Raw genomic sequence first — 20,066 nt, 5'->3', positions numbered from 1 at the left:
ATGCATGCCAACCCTATTTTATTTTCAGGTATGTCAGAACACAGCAATGAATCCACAACACTTGATGAATCTCATCCACCTGCAGAAGAGGTCCAGTCTGACTCTGAGGTGATTGGGTGATGGTTATATTGGTGTAAAATCAACCAATCCCAGCAACAGTTTCAGACTGCCAAAAATTCTGTTATACGTAGCACAGTGAAGTTAGTTTGGGGATATTGAGCTCATGCATGTTATCCTGAATGGGTGGCATTGGTTTTGAGACACTATTAAGAACAGTCCAATTAATTCATAACAAAGGATTACTTCAACCAGTAGTCTTTTGCAGTGCTGTGGTATTTGTCTTGTAAGCTGAATAGATTAAGGTGGGGTAGCGTCTGAAACGTGTAGGTGCTGCAGGAAGAAAGGGTTGGTACTTAAAAGGCAGCAGTCTTTGTGTAACCTCACTGTATCGAGGCATTCTATCTGCTGTTGGAGTGGTGAATCTTTTCTTGGGAACAGATACAGCTTGCACCTTCAGTGTGGAGAAGTCTGTGACTTTTAAAAATAATGAACAAATTCCTAAGGTTCTCAAATATATTTATCCAATCAGATGTGTTTGGGAGGCTGTTTCAGAAAGGTAAACAGTAAATGTTTCCCTGGCTGCTCTAGAGTGAGAATGAAAAAAGATTATGGTGGCTTTATCACTATTGGAGTTTCAGTATCGGTATATTTTATAAAAGCAGAATAGTGATTCCACAGATATGTAGTATATCTCCAAATCTGATATTTGCGAATGGAAATATGCTAAGAAAAAAGTTATTAAAGGACTAGTATTTTTTTCTGAATAAAATATCCAGCTCAAACTTCATGATTTTCCATAGTGCTTATTTCATTCATGCCTAATACATCAATGTGAATTTAGGAACTTCTTTATATTTATTTTGGACTCTTCCTACATATGATAAATTTTCTTCTGAGGATGCAGTTTCTTTATGTACTTAGTTTAAATCGGCTGTGGGCTCCACTTGCCAAAGGGGACACTTCGTTCAGCAATAATACTCATTGTTTTAACAGCAATACTGTTGTGATTTGGTGGTTCGTTTTTTCTCTCAGACCAGTAAGCTTACCAAGATTGCGTGAGGTTGCAGGAACATACATCCAGAGGCAAAAAGAAATGGCCACTGGTTTTGGCAGTAGTCTACAGTTAAAGTGTTTTGAGACACTGCACTGCTGAAGTAAGCTGGTGCTGTGGCTGAGAGCAGTCTTTCATTCTGAGTAGTGTTTTATTGAGTTAGTACTCCCTCTGGTTTGTAGGTACAAGTGTTGGAGCTATGTGACAAACCTATTTGAATGGAAAAATTACTCATCCCCTTTTTGGGCATAGGTCACCTTCTTTTAACCTGTGGTGTTTCCACAGTCGTGTTTGCTGTACAAATACATTGTTCTTGCCCAGGGGAGAGGTGGGGGAATGCTTGTTGTTCTTGGCAGCAGTTGCTAGCTTAGACTGTTGACTAAAATGCAGGTGGTGATTTCTTGTAATGGCTGAGCCAAATTAGCAATTTATCCCGCTTCCCTTTTTCAGCTGCTCACTTCATGTCTTTCTTGCTTGTCTGACCTCATTGCAGACTGATTCAAGTCACTGAAACTGTGGAAAATTAACCTGGTGGAAAGGTCTATTGTCAGGCTAGTGAGTTGAGTCTGTTTACTGTGCAGTCAGGCGAGTGGCCAGGTTGGGAGATGAGATGCTGTGTGGTTTATAGTAGGGGCTGGAAAAGGAGAGTTATGAAACATCCTCCGTTCAGCAGTGGAAGATAGTGTTTTAGTTCAGGCATAACATGGAACTGAAGTTAGCAAGTAATTTTTTGCTTTCTCTGAAGTTGGTATGTCGGTTTGCCTCAAGTAGAATCACCTAAAAAAAAAAAACCTGTGAATTGCTTGTAGGCCTTTTTAGATTTAATAAAGTGTCCAGGGAAGCTGATGATTTTTTGTTTTCTAATGTATGTATGTATTAGACATGTACACATATGCATGAACATGTTTATATCTGAATAAATGCATAAAAATATATCCATGTACAATATTAGCAAAATGTTTTGAGATTCTTGATGAAAAGCATCCAAGCCAAGTATTTCTTTTGCCTTTAATTAAATTTGGAGATTCAATTTTGTTTGCGATCCCTGCCAAACGAAGTGTATCCCCTGAAGGTACAGGACTTCCCCTTGACACTGTGTTTTCTGACAATTTGCAGAAAGAAGAACAAAAATAACTATGTTAGCCTATGCTTATGTTGCAGTACTGTGCAGGTAGCTGTGACAGGCCAAGCATTTTGAAAAATACCTCACTTTACTGTGTCAAGTAGAAGTATAGTTCCTAGGAGTCTTGGAGTTTAAGCAGATGTGAGATTTAGTTATTGGAGCTGATTTAGAGCTATTGGCTCGAGCTATTGGACAGATATCCTAAATTAAAAACTAATATGACAGGTAAACTAGAACATTTGATCTAATGGTGTTGTATAGCAACTTCCTGCAGGGAGCAAGGAGTTGGACTTGATGATCCTTATGTGGGTCCCTTCTAGCTCAAGATGTTCTATATTCTGTGAAATGAAACAAATTACTGTTTTAAAAGTACTCATAAAATAAATACAGACCTCTCAGTGTGCTTCAATATTTTCATTTACTTAAAGGCTTTTTGAGTTCCTTCTGTTGTATGAAGAATGACCCAAAAAAACCCTCTTGTGTGTTATAGTTGTGGGTTAAGGCTGGACTATATGGAGAATTTGATATGCTAGGCCAATGTGAATATACAGCATGAGAGCTATTCCTTCCCGGTGCTGAAAGAAGGCACTTACGAGATCCCAAATGCGAGGGACTGATGGGGTAAGTTAGTGTGTTATAAAGTCACTTTTTCTTGAATTTATAGCACACTGACCTTTTCTCAAATGATTTGAACTCTGTTCTCTGTGGATTTAGAATTTTTTCAAAAGCTATGCCTACATGTTTAGCTTCTCGGTTTAGGGAATTGTTTCACAAAGCACTATTTTTGAAAGGGTGGCTTTCAATCCAGTTTTGCTGAGTTAGTTGTAGAGAAAGTCTTGATCCTCAAAAGGGGAAAACGTATCACCCCAGATGGTATTTTACAGGTGTGTGTCCATGGGTTGTAGTCCATGTGTATGGTTCTTAGAGTGGCTTGTCCTTGGCCTTTTTCTTTCTTTTCTCTCTAAAGTTTGTGTAGTGAACTCTGCTTCAAAAGACCAACAGAGATGAAGTCTCAATAATTCACAGTCTGTGGAAGAAGTTTGGTAACATAGCTTTGAAAGCGATCTGGAGTTAGAGGAGCATGTTTACTGGAGCCCGTAGACAGTGACTAGTTAGGAAAAAAGCTTGGGAGGCCCCAGAGCTTAGTAAGGAAATCAAGCTTACTAATGTAAATGAAGTGGTGATAGGTGAAAGGGAGGGAGATGTTAGCAGTGGGGTAGGACAGAAGATGTTGGCAATTAAGAATGATGCAAGCGGTCCTGAGTAAGTACCAGTAAAATCTTTGTGTTACATGGATATCCTGTAAAAGCTTCACGTGTGGTTGGAGAAGCTGCTGGTGCTTCAGCGTGATCTCAGACTGGGCCTCTTCCTCAACCTTTGACTGAAAAGAGCTGGTTCAGTTTGATGATTTAGGAGCTTTAAGGGAAGAAAGCACCTATTCTCAAGTACCTGTTGATGGTGTGCCCTGTCTTGCCAGTCTTGCACGGGTGGTTTGAAGACTTCAGACAACTTTTATATAAGTAATTGAATGAACACTGCATCGGTTGTGTGTTGATTTTTCTGCAGAGTTGGGGTAGCTTTTTGAGACAGCTGGAATTTTCAGTTTCTCTTAGTTTTGGAGAGTGTTAGGGTACATTCCCTCTTCAGGTGCTTGTAAATGGTGTGCATTTTTTCTGGGAATGTCTCATCTGGCTTATACTTTAGGTCATTCTTGAAAGCAGTGGTTTCGCAGCTGCTGCTACTGTTCTTAACTCGGCAGCGTTTTGAAATTAACTTTGATTCCTGAATTGCATTGGTGCTTTTAACTTCTTGTTTCTGCATTTCACTTTAGATTTACTGCTGTTGACTGAGTGAGAGTTGCATACCAACAGTTTAGTCAGAAGGTGGCACTATATTATGATAAAATAAGCAAGTTAAACTAATTTAAAGTTTGGAAATGTTACTTTTCTTTTTGTAATACGTGATTAAACTCATTGCGCTTCTCTATGATTTCTTGCCTTTTTTTTTAGCTGAGCTTATCTTTTTTTATAGTTTGAGATACATAAAATATGCTAAGGGTCAAATGTGCATAGAAAATATTTGTTTGGCCCTGCATGTCTCATTTGTGTCTGACACCCACCCACCCCACCCCTCCGCCCATATTACTGGGTTAAATTTTAGTGTTCCTTTTCTCTTAGATCTTGAAGCTCTAATTCTGTCTGGGCTGTGCTAGTATACTAATGTGATTGGGGTGTATGATTAAATTAATGTATACAGACCTAGTATATCAGAGTATTACCAATAGGAGTTTGAAATAAAATCAACTGTTATGAAACCTATGCATTGAATATTTTCCTATAGACCACTTGGAAATTGAAGACAAATGCTAACCTGTTCTTCTTATACCATAGGAAGGTGCAATGGCTCAAGAGTCTCCCAAAAATTCAGCAGCAGAAATTCCTGTGACTAGCAATGGACAGCTGGAAGATTCTCACGAGCACAGTTTTAACAGGGTAAGAATTTTCCTTGCTGTCTAACAAGGTACTATTATCAGAAATGCTAAAGTTATAATGCAATGCATAGCAGACTTCACTTTACATAGTTTTCTAGAGCATTAATAGAAGAACTCCTTTGAAGCACATAAATTATTGTTCAAGTTGACATAATGTGATTGCACATTGCAATAACCTTTTTTGTACATAAGGCATGTTAGTAGTGGCAAATATTTTTGAACATGAAATAGCATAAAGAATTGGGTGCTCTGTAATGCACAATCAAGTGTATACGCTTCTACATTCTTGTCTTTGATCCTTGAGGATACTGATTTTTTTTAATCTGACAATTTTATTCATAAAACAGGATAATGGGCATTTTTAAAAGATGAGACTTAACAGGTCCTGTGAATTCAGGCTACCAAATCCTAAATTTTTTATGAAGAAATATCAAATTGTTCGAGGCAAGCTACTTCTAAGGGGTATTAAGTTTGGAGGCAACATGCCTAAAAGTAGATAGTTACATTCTGATTTGAAGTTGTACATAGGAGAGAAGTAACTTTTCTTGTGTTGAAACTGAAAAAGCACTATTGTATTGCTGTATGCTGTATAGATGAGATGTATCAGAATCCATCTGATTTGTTAGATGTTGAAAAAAAGTTACGATTCAGTAATCATTTGTATGCAATTTGGAGTTCTTTCCCTCAACTTTGCTGTTGTACTGTCAGTTCTTGTGTTTGGCTGTCCAGCAGAGGGTGCTAGGGTATAGTTTATGGAATTTGGGGTTGGTTTTATTTTGCTTTTCAGTTAGAAATACAAAGACCAGTTAATTATCCACATTTATTTGATATCTCTTCAGACTTACCTTTTAAGGAAATCTCTAAGCTTTAACAGTCCCATGCTGACTTGCAGTGCAGGATTATTTCTAAAAGAAATACTGAGCAGAACTACAACATTTTATTCTGTCCTACTAAAGTGCTGATTAGAGGGGGGAACCTTTATAAGTTTAAAACAATTTTGTTTCTGGATGTTAAATAGCGTAAAGTATTGGGAGATCTGTGATGCACAATCAAGTGTATACAATTCTAATTATTGACTCTAAGCCTTGAGGATACTGATTTTTAATCCAGCAGTTTTATTCATAAAACAGGAAAACAAGCATTTAAATAGATATATTAAAAGTATAGTTTTAAACATTTATTTATTATATTATCATTATAAATAAAAATGTTATTTAAATTTGTAAAAGTATGTAATTTTTAAAAAAAAAACATGTGGAAAGCAACATATGAGACCATTGGACTATAATTGCAGGGTAGCTGTATAGTGAGCATGGCTGTAAAAAAGAAAAAAGTATAAAACTTCATGAGATAGAAAGGCATCCGTATTAGAGCTCCTTTTAAAAATACTGCACTTATTACTGGGCATTTTTTCTACTTCTGAATGGGCCATGTTTTTTTTATGAATAGCACTGCAATGAGGGAAGGTTTATGTTTCTTAAGATTTGTCATTCAACTAATATCTACCACTAACATAATGTAAAAATTAGGAGGATGTTTAATGAAAAAAAGTTAAAACTAAATTTTGATGAAGATGCACCTATGTTTAGGGGGCAACAAAAATATACCTTGAAGTGGTAATGAATTTGGGTTCACCTGGAAGCAGAGAAACAGATTTACTGTTTTTAAGCCTGATGACCCTAATGCTGCTGTGACTTGACTGCTAAGTTATCTTTTCTTTATGTAATAATTGTTTCTTCAGTGTAGTGCAGCCAATATTTATTTATTAGTTACAGTAAATGAAACTTGCACTCTTATTCACTGGGTCAGAGCCCTTGTTCAGTCAAAATACAATCACCATTTTCTATGGAAAGTTGAAATGTTAAGGTAGTTCTTGTCTATGGCCACGTATAAAAGTTGAACTGGGTTTTTGCTGGCTTGCTAATTCTTTTGCTGGCTTGGAGTTAATTATATTTTGAAACTTCTAGAAAAATGGGTCAAATATTTGGTTGAGTTGCAGAGAATTTATACTATGCAAGCATAGTTGTGTTTGCTGCTGTAATTATTTTCACAATGCTTATTCTGAGATCAATGAAGATGAAATGCACTTCAAATATTTTTTTGAACTGTCTTGTACAAGTTAACACCTGCATGTGTGACCTAAACTCACAGAATACGTGATAATCGGGGCTTCTTATAAACAAAACAAACTTCTTGGAATTAACATCTAGGTCTGTTTACTAATCTGTTAGTCTCAAATTCTAATATTTAGCTTCTATTCATCTTGCTTTGTGTTTGTTATTTCTGATGCTTAATGCTATGCTTTACCTTTTTTTTCCATGCCAGGTAATTTTTTGTTTTAACCTAAAGCAATATGCATTGCACCACAAAATTTCTGTGCCAAGTTTTCAGGGGTCTTTTTTCCTATTGACTTATGGAAATGACAAGCCAAGTACTGATTTTTAGGTGGTTGCTTGAGAAAGGGGCAAGAAACCATTACCACTTTAAGTTGTACTGTTAACCTCAGTGGTGGGTGAAGAGTATGTGACCACAGTAGAGTTTAGAACACTCAAACTCCAGTATAGTGATTTCAATTACACCTTCTTGGGAAGCTGGGGAAGAAAGTTATTTTAGTTTCTTGTTTTCTTATCGTTATGATCAGGGAGCTGTCCATCTAGATGATGTACAATTCGGATGTAAACAGTAGAATATCACTTATCCCCATATTTTTTTTAATTTGGTCTTCTACAGCTATTTTGTGACAAACACCTGAGCAGCTTTGATTGTATGTTTTTGACAGACTGAGTGAAGAGGTAGTTGTACAACCTTGTCCTCAGGGTTCTTTAATTACAAAACTAAACTTTCCTCTAGATTCAGGTTCTATTTAGCACTTCCATCAGACCTCATCCATAAGCTGCTCAGGCATGAAAATGCACATTTGTTTTCCACCAAATGCAGTATTTGTATTTACTCAAGCATGAGACGTATTTAATTTTGCAAGGCAATGCAGTGCAAATGTATTTACCTGGAAATGACAAGTAGGGTTGCTACTTTGAAGAAAAATGCCATTAGTTGTGCAGAATATGAGACAGCATACATTGCTGTAATGTCATTTCAGAAGGAAGCATATTAGTTCCAGTCTTGTGGGAATGTGCTATAGCACTGCTTGATGCTGCTTCTTGGTTCCTTACATTTTAAGAAAAAGAATCAAAAGCATAGTTATAAGGTCTCTTAAATAAGAGTTTGCCTAAGTGTAAAGTCTTATTCAGAAATATGTTGCTACATTCTAATTCTGTCTTGTTTGTAATAAGAAGAGGTGCCTGTGGAATTCTAACAAGTTTTGTCCTGCCCATATGATGGATAGAAACTTTTTAAACTAAAAAATCTTGTAGCTTCAGTTGTCATTGGGTGAAATGTCTAATGTCCTTTCATTACGAAGAAGCTTGACCCAGTGCTTTTCATCTCTCCAAGCTCTTTGAACTCACTTAAGCTTTAAAAACTTGGTGTATGTTGCTGATGTTTTTTAGACTGTCGTAATAACAGAGGACTTGAACATTTCCTAATCAAACAAGTTTTTCTTACTACTTTGGGCAAGAAAACTCAACCAAAAAAAAAAATCTTGCTGGTTTATATTCTTCACTGGTGTATTTCACTTATCCCTGACTTCTAGAACACAGTGTTCCTCCCATGCTATTACAATTATGTGATTAGAACAGTGGTGTTTTAATGTCACTGAGGGGATTGAGAGCTGAGGGCAGTAGGAAGGAGTGAGGAAGTATACTATTCCTAATTCAATAACATTCCATATAGTGTGAAAGCTGCATAGGAATAAATTAAATTAATCAAAAAAACTGTTTGGTCTGCCTGTAAAGGTAGTCAGGCTTCTGTAAGCTATTTGTTATGTTTAAGCTATTGCATAAAATCTATATGAAGTTCTTATTATTCTGAGTCTCTGAAACTTGTTTAATTTTCAGTATAGACTCTGTTCTCCTGGCTCTTTTTGTAGTCTTATGGGGACAAAACCATTATTAAACATATATATAATACCAGTAATAAACTTTAGGCTGCAAAACATAAATTAACTTTGTGAGCCTTCAGTTTATCTTATTAGAATGACAAAATAAGCTCTGGGATCTGATGAATCTGAGTGCATATGTTTGGTATCTTGTTCTGTAATGTTATTGCCAGACTGCACAAACAGATAAAAGTCGAATCTTTTCTGTCTTTTGCCTTCTGAAAAAAACGCTAGCCTTGTCACTCGCATTCTACCTGAAACATCTGAATCATCTCTTAGGTTTTGCAATGTTGACTGGCATAGTTAAATTTTACTTTGGGCAATTATATTTTAATTAATGAAGACTGATTTATAATATATTTCTGTGTGTCAGTTCTAGAAAACTGGTTTTAGGCGATGAAACAAAAAAGACCAGTCTTTGTTGCTAAGTGGTCTGCTTCATACAGTCTTAAAAACTGAAAATGTAAATGTTAATGGTGAGAGTGAAAGGGAAACTAATTTAAAACTGGATTGTAGTATAAAAGGCAAGTAAAACCATATCTGTAAAACCAGTGCTGTTGGTACTAAGCAAAAGATAGTGCTTAGTCATGCATTAATGATGGACTGACATAACTAAGAAATTAATACAATATAGTCTGCTTACTTGCTCTGTAGTTTCTACAAAGGTTCGATTAAGCTAGTAAGGTTTGACTAAGTTGCCACTAAGTTTCTACTAAGCAAGCTTCCACTAGGCGAGTTTCTACTAAGTCTCTACTGGTCAGGTGTCTTACAAGGCTGGCATCTGTCTACAAGGCTTCTATTAAGTATAGCTTTTACTGAGGTTCTGCTAAGCGAGCTTCTACTGAGGTAGTTTCTGCTGGTGAAGAAACAATACAGTTCTGGTATCTTTCCCCTCTTCATTTTAGATTATTATGGAGAGCATGGATGGGAAGTATCTTTTTGGAAATAGTTTTGTAATTCAGCCAACATTCCTTCACGAACATGAATTCAGCAACTTCTTTGCTGCGTCTACTGTCTCAACAGGATAGATATGTCAAAAATTCATACTGGTTCATCTATATGATCTGTATAATTAACTGGTGAATATCCCTGTTAGTCGCATAAATAAGGCTAACCTTACTAAAATGTTTAGTTTAATATGGTGTTTTGAGCTAATTGAAATGGGATTTTAACAAAAGGTTGAGGTGATTTTAAATGCTCTATACATTACAGGTTTGCACTATCTTGACTAGACCAAATTCAGCTAGTGCAGCTGTTCTGTGTACCTATATTTCGTGCTTCTGCTTCTTTGAGCCTTTAGTGTGCTAAGTGACTGAGAATGGGATAGTTAATCCAGCCTTTTGACTTCTTGGGAATCTTCTGAGTTATAGGGTTTTTATACCTCTAGCTCTGGGTCTCAGTGAAGTTACAATGTTAAAATACTTCTGCTAGATGATAATTGCATAAACATGCAAATGGCTTTCAGCCTCATACAATTGAAAATTATAATGAAGCATCTTTTTTGTAATGGTGATTGCTTAATAGATTCATAGTTTTGAAATATATCAACAAATTTTAATGAATTCTAAAGACTTGGTTTCCCTTTTACGAAGAAGGGGGGAAATCACTTATGAGTTTGAAAGCAGATCTTCTGATCATGAAAGTCTTCATCTTGGCTAGAAGAGCAATACGTAGTCAAAAATGTAATTGCCTTATTGTAGTAGGGGAATCTGTTGTCGCTCCCTGTGTTGTAACAGCAAACCTACATTTGGTGGGAACAAAAAAGCAAGCTATTTACATTGCCTTCTTACTGCTCTAAAATCTCCTTAAGTACTGTCATACCTTCTCTTAAATGTGAAGTTTTGTGCTCAACTTTTCTAACTCTAAGGCTGTTTGTAAATTATCCTTATTTGTAAATTATTGAAGGGATAAATTGCTTTGTCAGAATGATGACAGATTTTCAGGTAGCTTTTTTGCTTATCCACTCTTGGGGGGGGGGGGGGGGGCGGGAAAGCAAGCACAATCAGTTGCAAGAATGGCATGTTAAAAATTGACGTTTACATGCAGAAGCATGTCTCCACTAAATGGTAACTTGCATGTTTATAAACAACAAAAAAGTAGTGTATTGATGATCACTGGCTTTCTGATGACAATTCTGATCATGTATAAATCAACAAATGGTAAATCTTTCTTTAAAATTCATATATAGGGATATCTTTCTTCAGCAGGGTACATTTCAACTAGTTAATAAAGGTGTCTAAAAACAAATTTGAATGCCTTTCTTAACATTGAACTTTGCCTTTTTGCCAATGAAAAAAGTGTAGATCTCTTCAAATATGTTTGTGCACATATATGTACATATGTATTTATGTAAAAAATCCTGATTTGTATATATACACAATTGTAGATCTTAATAATTTTCATGATCCAGATATCAGGTTTTTATGTAAGAGATGGATGTGTTGTAATACTCTGATTTATTTAACTCTGTAGTTGTTCAGCCTGTGTTTAGTTTCAAATTATAATTAAGTTGAATGTACAGAAGCAGTACAAGTGCTTAAGTTTAGATATAAACTTTTGTTTTTACAAGGCAGATGTTCTGCATTTTAAACTTAAATACAGATGATTGCTTAGATTCCTTTGTGAACATGCTTAAGCAGGTTACCTGTCTACATTTCTTTGGCTACAGATTTAGATATTTCTGAAAACTGTACAATGTGCCAAGGTGCCTTGAATGTACAGAAGCAGTACAAGTGCTTAAGTTTAGATATAAACTTTTGTTTTTACAAGGCAGATGTTCTGCATTTTAAACTTAAATACAGATGATTGCTTAGATTCCTTTGTGAACATGCTTAAGCAGGTTACCTGTCTACATTTCTTTGGCTACAGATTTAGATATTTCTGAAAACTGTACAATGTGCCAAGGTGCCTTCAGGAAAAAAAATCCCTAGTGAAATGCTGCATTTTCAGTTAAATGGACTCTGTCTATTAGCTAAACTAAGTTGAAGCGCAAAGGCTTTCCACCATACCACCAATGCAAGTACTTAAGTGGAAGCACCAGTGTGAAGTCAGTTGTGAAGACTGAAAACAGTGTGCATCCAGTGTTGTGATAAGCTTAATTTGAGGTATCAGGTTCTGCATGTGACTAGTATTTGTTGTTCATGCTGTTTATTTTTTCCTTTTTTTGTATAATGCTTCAGATACACAAATTAGCATAATTCATTATTAAATGGCCAGTTCATGTGTGTGAAAGTATGGCTTTAGGAGCTGGTTACTCTGATTGCAGTAACATCCTGGATTTTCAAAGTCAACAAGACTTTTATTCTGCTGGAATTCATATGTTTGTAGCTCTTCCTTTTTTTCTTCCTCCCAGGAGTTTGTCTTAAACTAAAGACAACTAAATCTGTGGGGACATGATCCAAAGCCACTTCTTGACAGTCTGAGCCTCTTGGCCATATCATTCTTATGCACTAGCTTGCTTCTGGTTTGTGGATCGAGCGACTACAGTAATATGTCAAACATGGATTGGATTTTAAAGGTTGTGTTTTCTTTGTACTTAGAAGCATTGCACATACCATAAATAGTTATGGCACGTGTCCGGGCACTGACATCTTAAAGCTATGTAAAGTTTTTCTCTGTAAATTTCTATTCACTATTGCTTCACTCTACTTTTTCATCTTCTTTGCCTCTGTATGGAAGCTGAGAGGATGCAAAAGAGTATCTGAGTCTGGAAACTGCCAGCTTTCCAATTTCTTGACGTTTAATTGGTTTTAAGTGTATTTTAGCTTTTTGCTTTCACTTTGAGTAGCTTTTCGCTCACTTTTTACTTTCACAAATTAGTGGGTTTAAATTGCTTTGAATACCTGAACTTTCTTTAAAGCACTAAGTATATTCCATAATACCAGAGGCTTAAACTTCAGTCAGATGGTTAGAAATGTAGTCCAGGAAACCTCTGGGAGCTATTTGTAGAGGTGGGTAAGACAGCAAAAATGGGGAGTAGGATGGTATGTGAATTATGGTGTATGAATTCATAGTTCAGTAATAGGCCTGCATTGGGTTTCTGTGAAGACTTCAGTTGCCTGAAAATTGGTTGTAGTAGTTAATCTAGCTCTCAAAAGTTAAACGAGGTGCTCTCAGGCAATTTTAATTCGGTGAGTTCCAAAAGCAAAGGGAAGTAAATGGCAGCTTTGTGCTGTGAGCACTTGTGATGTAGAGTGGGTGCTCAGAAGGAAGCTGTGGAAATTATGCCATTCTGCGTGTTTCTCCTATGTCACGCATTAAAGAGATTTCATGTGCTCCTTGTAGAAATTAATTCACATTCTGTGAATTTTAAAGCTATCTCTTGCTTAGAGTGAAAGAATTTTTTTTAATCTTTATACTAGTTGCTTCCACATTTTTGGTTTGTAAAATGTTGTCTGCTCTTAGTCTTGGATCACCCTGTCCCCCTGTCAGTTTTTAACTGAAATTTTAAACTGATACAGTTGTTTGGACCAGCTTCAGACCACATAACATGATGTTGCGGGACACGTTTTTGGTAACTGCTGTTCTAAGAGATGGCATTCTAGTTGTTCATCAATATAAAAAAAAAAATCTAGAATAAATACACAGGCTATGCTTGCAGTGCTTCTCATTCATTTATGTTTTATTTGTGCATCATGGTAGAATGCTGTGGCACCAGCGTAGATGTTCCAGGCTAAAGGCAGAATTGCCTATCTGAGAGCTGCTGAAATTGCATTATAATACTTTGAGTCACTTTTATCTTTTTTTTTTTTAAACTTTAACTTTCCATCTTTATTCAAATATTTCCAAGGACTTGAAATGTTCGTTACCAGTTGGACTTGGGCTTTCTGAAACCAAAATAACATCTCATGGCTTTGACAGCACCAAAGAAGGAGTCGTTGAGGCAGGACCATTTCCAGGTAAAGGTAACTGCTTTTTTGCCTTTATTTCTCTATCTAAAATCTTCAGGCTTATTTTCATCTGGTCAGGAATACGAAGTTCTGTAGCTGTTTTGAGCATTCTGGTGTAAATGTACACAGAGATGTGCGTTTGTGACAACCTGTTTATCTTCTCTGGCAGCTGGGTTGTTAAAATAGAGAATGTGTGCTACACTTCTACCTGTCGAGGGACTAGTGGAAACTACTTAGTGTTAAATTGGTCTGCATTTACAGGAAGGGATGTCCTTGAGCACCTTGAAATGGTGTCAAACTGAAGAATTTTACTATTACATTGCATTGAAGTTTTCTTTAAATGTTGCAGGTATTGTTTTGATTTGAAACATCACTGGAGTATTATTTATTTCTTGATATGCAGTTCACTTTCCTGGAGCAGATTAGTGAGTGGAATTCTTCTTTATTGCCCCTGAGACTTCTTTCTTCCTTTTTGTCATAGTGCGTGTATTACTTTAACATATTGTTGTTAGGAGCAATAGTGCTTTGGGTCTCTTTTTCCAGGCACTACCTAATGAAAAGGTGTCCTCATATTTTCTCAGCACAGGGTTGCAGTTGTTTACAGCGTAAAGAATTCAGTTAATTAATATTTAATTCACTATGCAAGTATTAATGTACATTTTGGAGAATCTAAGTTAGTATTAAACAATGAGAAATACAAGGTGATAAACAAGCCAGTAATGTCAGTGTTTCCCATCTGTCTAAAAACAATAGGGTGCCACGATATAGTATGTGAAAGTGGTATTTTAATGAATTATGTAGCTTTGACAATTTCTGAATTTGAAAGGTTTGAAATAATCTCAAATGAGCAGCTGTGAAAATAAGTCTCTTTGTAGTCACAGATTTAATTTACATTTTCCTTCACTTCCTGTTTGGTAAAATGTTGTGCTTATGAAATGGTGATTTACGTTCTGTACTTTACATATATTATGAAGTGAATGTTGTGGTTTCTTTAAGTCTTTGAAATTAGCAAAATGCCTAGGTAAAAACTGGGCAGATGGCAAACTGCTCACCATTCTTGCCTTTTTGTATTCTATTAGCAGGATAACCGTTGCAGCTGTTAAATGCATTAGCCTGTAAGGGAAAAAGTGTCTAAAATGTGTTTCAAGCTACACTAATATGTTTGAAATCCAGATGTTCTGTAGTAAGTTACGTGCAAAAATGATGAGCTTTGGACGTGTAATTTTTAAGACTTTAGATATCACAGTTTTCCTCCAAGGATGCTTTCTTCAGATTTTTCCTAATGCTCTAACCAAATCAGGGAGAGAGAGAAGTAGTAGAAAATAAGGCTGCTTATAAAACTACAGGCAAAAGTAGAATGACTGCCCAATTTCCAAAAATTCTATTTTCTGTTTGCATTCAGAAATGAAGCCCTAATAAGGACACTTAAAAGTAGACAATACTGGAAGGGAAGGGCTTTTAGGATTTTACGGGATGTTGAATGATGAAGCATGCATAAGGCTGCATTAATACTCTATCAAATGATAAGGATTTTTTTAAACTGCTTGTCTTAGCTCGCTTGCTGAAGTGATTCAGGCTTTAGGCCTTTAGCAGGATCTTGGAGTCAAACTTTTATGCCTGGATGAATCCAGTTGCAGCTCTTATGCAATGTATCACTACACAAGGACGCAGCAAGAAAGCTATCTTGCAGTCTCATTTTTTCTGTGCAATTGGATCCAAATCACTGGATTAATTGTACCCTATGTTAGTAGTGCTCTGTAGTATGTTTAAAAGGCAAAAGCTGATTGTTGAGTCACTTACTTGGAGTGATATTTTTGGTGTTACTGATAACTAAATGTTGTTGAAACTGCTAAAGCTTGGGTTTGATTTCCTTTTCTTCCAGCACACTGTCAACCCTGAAGTATCTCAAAATTGCTCAGCAAAAGCAATAAAAACTCTCCCACGTGTGATGATTACTCATCACTATAGAGAAAAAGCTTGTTTGTTTGGGTTTTAAATCCCAAAAACTTCACAAGAATGCCACTTCACATATATGTGATATGAAAGAGTCGCAAAGCTCTGAAAAGCATAACCCTAAATAGCTTAGAGAACACACATGGTGCGTGTCATTTAAAGTTGGGTTTGTTTTTTTAAAGGCAACGAGCAAGTGCTGTAGAATCTTTCTTTTGGGAAGGAGATTACACACCTTAACAGCTAATGGCTTGTATGATCTTCAGGATAGCTTATTGCTGTGTGTTTATACAGACTTAGGAGCAGATGTTAATCAACTATATCTGAAATTGGCACAGATTTCAGAGCTTACTTCACCCCTTAATGCTGTGAATACCATTCAGTGACAGTGCAGAGTGAAATCTACCTAGACCTGGAAAAGGAGGTTTCAGCTGTGGAAGCTGTATGTAAGGATCTTACATGGAATTTTCTGCTCATAGTATATACTTTATTGATGAAGCTGTCAGTTGTATTTTGATTACTCCTACAAAAAAAACCAAAAAAAGTTTGGCATCATGACCTAGAGAGAAAGATTAAATCGCGAAAACTTGGAGTAGTTCACATGAACAGCTGCACCTCTTAAAAAACATTTCCATGAGAAATTCCAGCAACTTTTCTGTGAATGCTTCTATTTAGTGTGTTGCTGAAGCAAATGTTTCTTTGTTTTGGAAAAAACCTTATCTGTGTAAAAGTGCACATTGCCTTCTAAGGGAAGATGATGGATTTTCATGGTTAAATATGTCCCCTTTTCAGGTTCCTCAGCATCACCCAAATCATCTGTTATATCTCCTAGCAGTGCAGCAGCTAGCAGACTGGCTGGACAAGGTTGTGATTTAATTATTCCCACAGGTATCATAGCACTGAATGGATAACGCCCTTGTCTCTGCTGACACTGTACTAACTCTTCCATGTCTCTAATAATTTGATTTACTGTTAGTTGGAAATATAACTTCTGGGGGTTTTTTGGTAGCTCTCATTTCTGGCTTTTAACAGTTCACAGGTAATGTCTGCTTTCCCTTCTGTTTGCTGCTTTTTGCTCTGTAAAATTTAAAAATTAATTACCCAATATTAATAACAAACAGTAGCTAAAATGGGAGTAACCAAAATATTTTATTTAGGTTAAAGCTGAAATTTTTGGTGTTTTTTTGCCAAAATGATCGCATAATCCAGTAGAATAGGAGTATGAGGTGGCCACTTGGAATTCACAACACCCAAACTAGGCTTTGCCACTTGACTCATTTTGTGCCTATGGGCAAATTACTTAACATCTTTGTCTGTTTCCTCCTATATAAAAGGAGAAAACCTATTCAGTTACCTCATAAGGGTGTTCAGAGGATTAATTACTTAATGTTTGCACAGCATTTTGAAAACGTAAAGAACATAGTAGAGCTTGATGCTAAAGGAATATCTTGAGGCATATGTATAGACATTTTTCCAAACTCTTATTTACATAAATAACCTGGCAAGGCTAAGGTGACTGTAAGTAGCAGTAGGGATTAGAGGCAGGAGTAGTCAAAACTGTACATGAATAAATAAAAATGTTACTTTAAAAAGTGTTATGCTTTGCAGTTCTTACTATTTAGGACACTAGGAAATGTTTTTGCAAAATTAAAACTTAGAATCCACATGATAGCCCATAGTAGCTTGAAAAGGCTAAGCATTGGCAATTAATCTGCAGTGATTGGCCCTAGATATTTTAATTTGCTGCTTTAAATCTTCTTTGTTGCTGTTTCTATACTGGTCATTTGTAGAATTAATTATTCATAATACAATGAGCTAATAAAGCTGTTACAAGTAAATATTGGCTGAACACATTTTCTGGAAAGGATGACGTTCATTAGAAAAGATTAAAAAAATTGTTTTGAAATTTGTTAGTTGTACCCTGTGACAACAGTTTTTATATGCTGATAATTCTAATTCAATGGTCTCCAGGGTGTAAACAGACTTTTAGATTGGCTAAACCCAGGGGAGTGTTGAACTGTAGGAATTTTAAAACATAGATTAATTAATAAACATGTCTCAAAAGCTGTTTTAAGGTTGGTTAGTAAAACTCCGTGCATTCAGGTAGGCTTTATTCATCTTATTACTACATGAAATACTGAGAGATATGCATGCCTTGTATCAGTTTAAAAATAATTCTTTCTTTCTGGAATTGATTTTGAAAATTTGCATATTTGTCTTAAATTCTTATTGTCACCTGGCTCTGCTTTTGCATGTGCAATTGGACAAATCTTCCATACCTGCTATTAGTCCCTTAAAACAAAAAAAACCCAAGGCCTTGAAGATTTGCTTTGTGTCTGACATAGGGGGAAGAGCTCAGCAGAAGAGTGGACCTGTTGTGTTAGCAGATGAAGTAAAGAATCCAGCAATGGAGAAGTTGGAATTGGTGAGAAAGTGGAGCCTAAACACTTACAAGGTATGCAGACGTATATTTTTGTGTGCATGTATGTATTCTAGAAAGGGTTTGCTACTAGATCGGACTAAAGCTTTCTAAGTATTGTACTACTGTATGAAAGTAATCGGTTGCTGCAGTGAGCATAAGCAAGAATGCATAGGGAAGGCTTAGTTTTCTTCCAAGCGTAGCATTCTTTGTAAGCCTCTTTAAATCCCTGATTTTAAGTGGAAAGTCTTTCATAGGTATTACTGGTTTGACAAGGTGAAGAATGTTCCATTTCTAATCTCCCCTTTAATATACAGAATGTACAGATTTCAGCACTAATGCTTATAATTAACTCAAGATAGCAAAAAGATTTGATTGCTGATACAATGAAATTTTAGCTGATGGGAGAGAGTCAGGCCCATCTGCAAGTTCCATACTTGTTAATTGTTATTCTGATGTTTTCTTCTGTCTTGGATGATTGTTTTTTCCGATTGTTGGGATTGTTGCTTTGATTCATGTGTGTTTCACTCTTATATGGTGTTTCTTTGTGATCAATGGGGATTTGATGAAATTAAAATAATAACAAAAGAATAAAGAAAAGGTGCTTAAAGCACACTAGTTTGCCAGAAGTGACTCTCATTAAAAAAAGCCATAAGGTAAGGAACACTTGGCAGGGAATACATTACTGTCAGGAGTTTAAAACAAAGACCAGTTTTGAAAAATAGCTTTTTGTTTTGTCTGCAACTTAAATGACAGAGGTGTGGACAGGTGGGTGTGCATCAGTGGGATTTACATCAACCCATGAAGAAATTAAAAATCTGGGGGGGGAAAACTTTCCTTGTAAAACGTAGGTCTGAATCCCCGCAGTGTTCTTAAGTCCACATAAGGACTTCCTCCACAGTGACGTTGGGAAGCAGGGATGGAGACATTCTACCCACTAGTAAATGCTTATGCTGTTCTTTGTGTTAGCATCAGAAGTTTGCATCTTTTTTATGTCTAATTAAGTGACATTTAGAACTTCTAGTTTTCTTGTTAATCTAAATTTTGTAGCAACTGCAAAAGTCTATCAGCTATTCCTGGAGCGTGCTGTGGTCCTATCAGAATGCAAGCTCTTCAGCTGAAGGCATTCTCTTAAAGTTCTCTGTCTAAGAAAGATTGACTCTTGAGATTGAATCTGCTATACCACAAGTAAATAGGAGAGGACTTTACCTTATTCTCTCTTTTTGGTGTCTTGATTTAAAAAACAAAATCAAAAAAATCCCCATGTCTCAATTCCAGAATGATTGCAAACCCATTTACGTGCAGCAATAGCCAGAGGACTAGTGAAAAATGCTGGGGAAAGCGGTCTCAGATCCTTGTTTAGAACATTATTTCATTGGCAGTAGTCTTTGCAAAAAGTCTGGATTTATAGATTTCTTCTTGGCTTAAACCTCCCCCCTCCCTGAAATCCAGAATCTCATCAGCAAACAAAGACTAGTACTTTCAGAAAACAAAATGAGTCTGTTTTCTTGAAATCTGTAAGCTTGAAGTTGTTTCCCCCATATGCCTAAGGAGATAGGTCAGTTAAGATCTTTCTGGAGTCCCGTACTGACTTCTTGTATGGCTTTTTTTTGGGGAATAGGGTAGTTCAGAGAGAGCTTCTGAATTCATTCTGACTTGAGGGAATATTATGCAAATGTCCCTGGAGACGCCATACATTTGAAAACACTTTTTATGTAGGCTATGTACAAAAAGCCTATTTAATTTGATTACGTACAGTATTTCAGTTTGTGGACGTACTGGCTTGCTTTGGTTCCCATTAGAAAGGTCATGGGAAGAAGTCTTCTCCTTATTTCATAATAGCTAACTGGTCATAGGTTAGAAGACGCAGAAATAAAGGGCAGGAGTAAATGGTTAGTGGAGGGAAGTCAGCAGTTGAGCCCCTCTGAGCTGAAACCCATGCTATTCAATGTACCAAGCATTAATCTGCAAGTGGAGTTGGTGAAACTTGCCGTTAGGAAGTTCTTTAGGAATTTGATGTGAGGAGTTCCTCTGTCATGGTGTCTGTATCAGGCGTTGTGACATCTGAATTACTGGATATGTTCAGAAG

At 36.3% G+C, this 20,066-nt stretch overlaps 1 protein-coding gene across 5 annotated transcripts in view; it reads left to right on the top strand.

Annotated features, from left to right (window-relative positions):
- The window catches only part of ARFIP1 (ADP ribosylation factor interacting protein 1), a 38,455-nt gene continuing 18,389 nt past the window's right edge, over window positions 1-20,066 (top strand). The window contains exons 1-5 of one of the 5 annotated variants that reach the window (XM_009634820.2): window positions 1-108; window positions 4,625-4,726; window positions 13,509-13,623; window positions 16,351-16,446; window positions 17,904-18,013. In XM_009634820.2, the coding sequence (XP_009633115.2) occupies window positions 1-108; window positions 4,625-4,726; window positions 13,509-13,623; window positions 16,351-16,446; window positions 17,904-18,013 (531 nt within the window). Of the gene's footprint in view, window positions 109-2,808; window positions 2,856-4,624; window positions 4,727-13,508; window positions 13,624-16,350; window positions 16,447-17,903; window positions 18,014-20,066 lie in introns of those variants that run through there. The other 4 variants (XM_009634821.2, XM_035890392.1, XM_035890393.1 and 1 more) reach the window with 4 other exon arrangements.

This window comes from Egretta garzetta, unplaced genomic scaffold (genome assembly GCF_000687185.1).
Source record: "Egretta garzetta isolate BGI_Z169 unplaced genomic scaffold, ASM68718v1 scaffold32, whole genome shotgun sequence".
Classification (NCBI taxonomy): Eukaryota; Metazoa; Chordata; class Aves; order Pelecaniformes; family Ardeidae; genus Egretta; species Egretta garzetta.
Note: the sequence above shows the minus strand (reverse complement) of the source record. Positions and strands in the feature narration are given on the sequence as shown.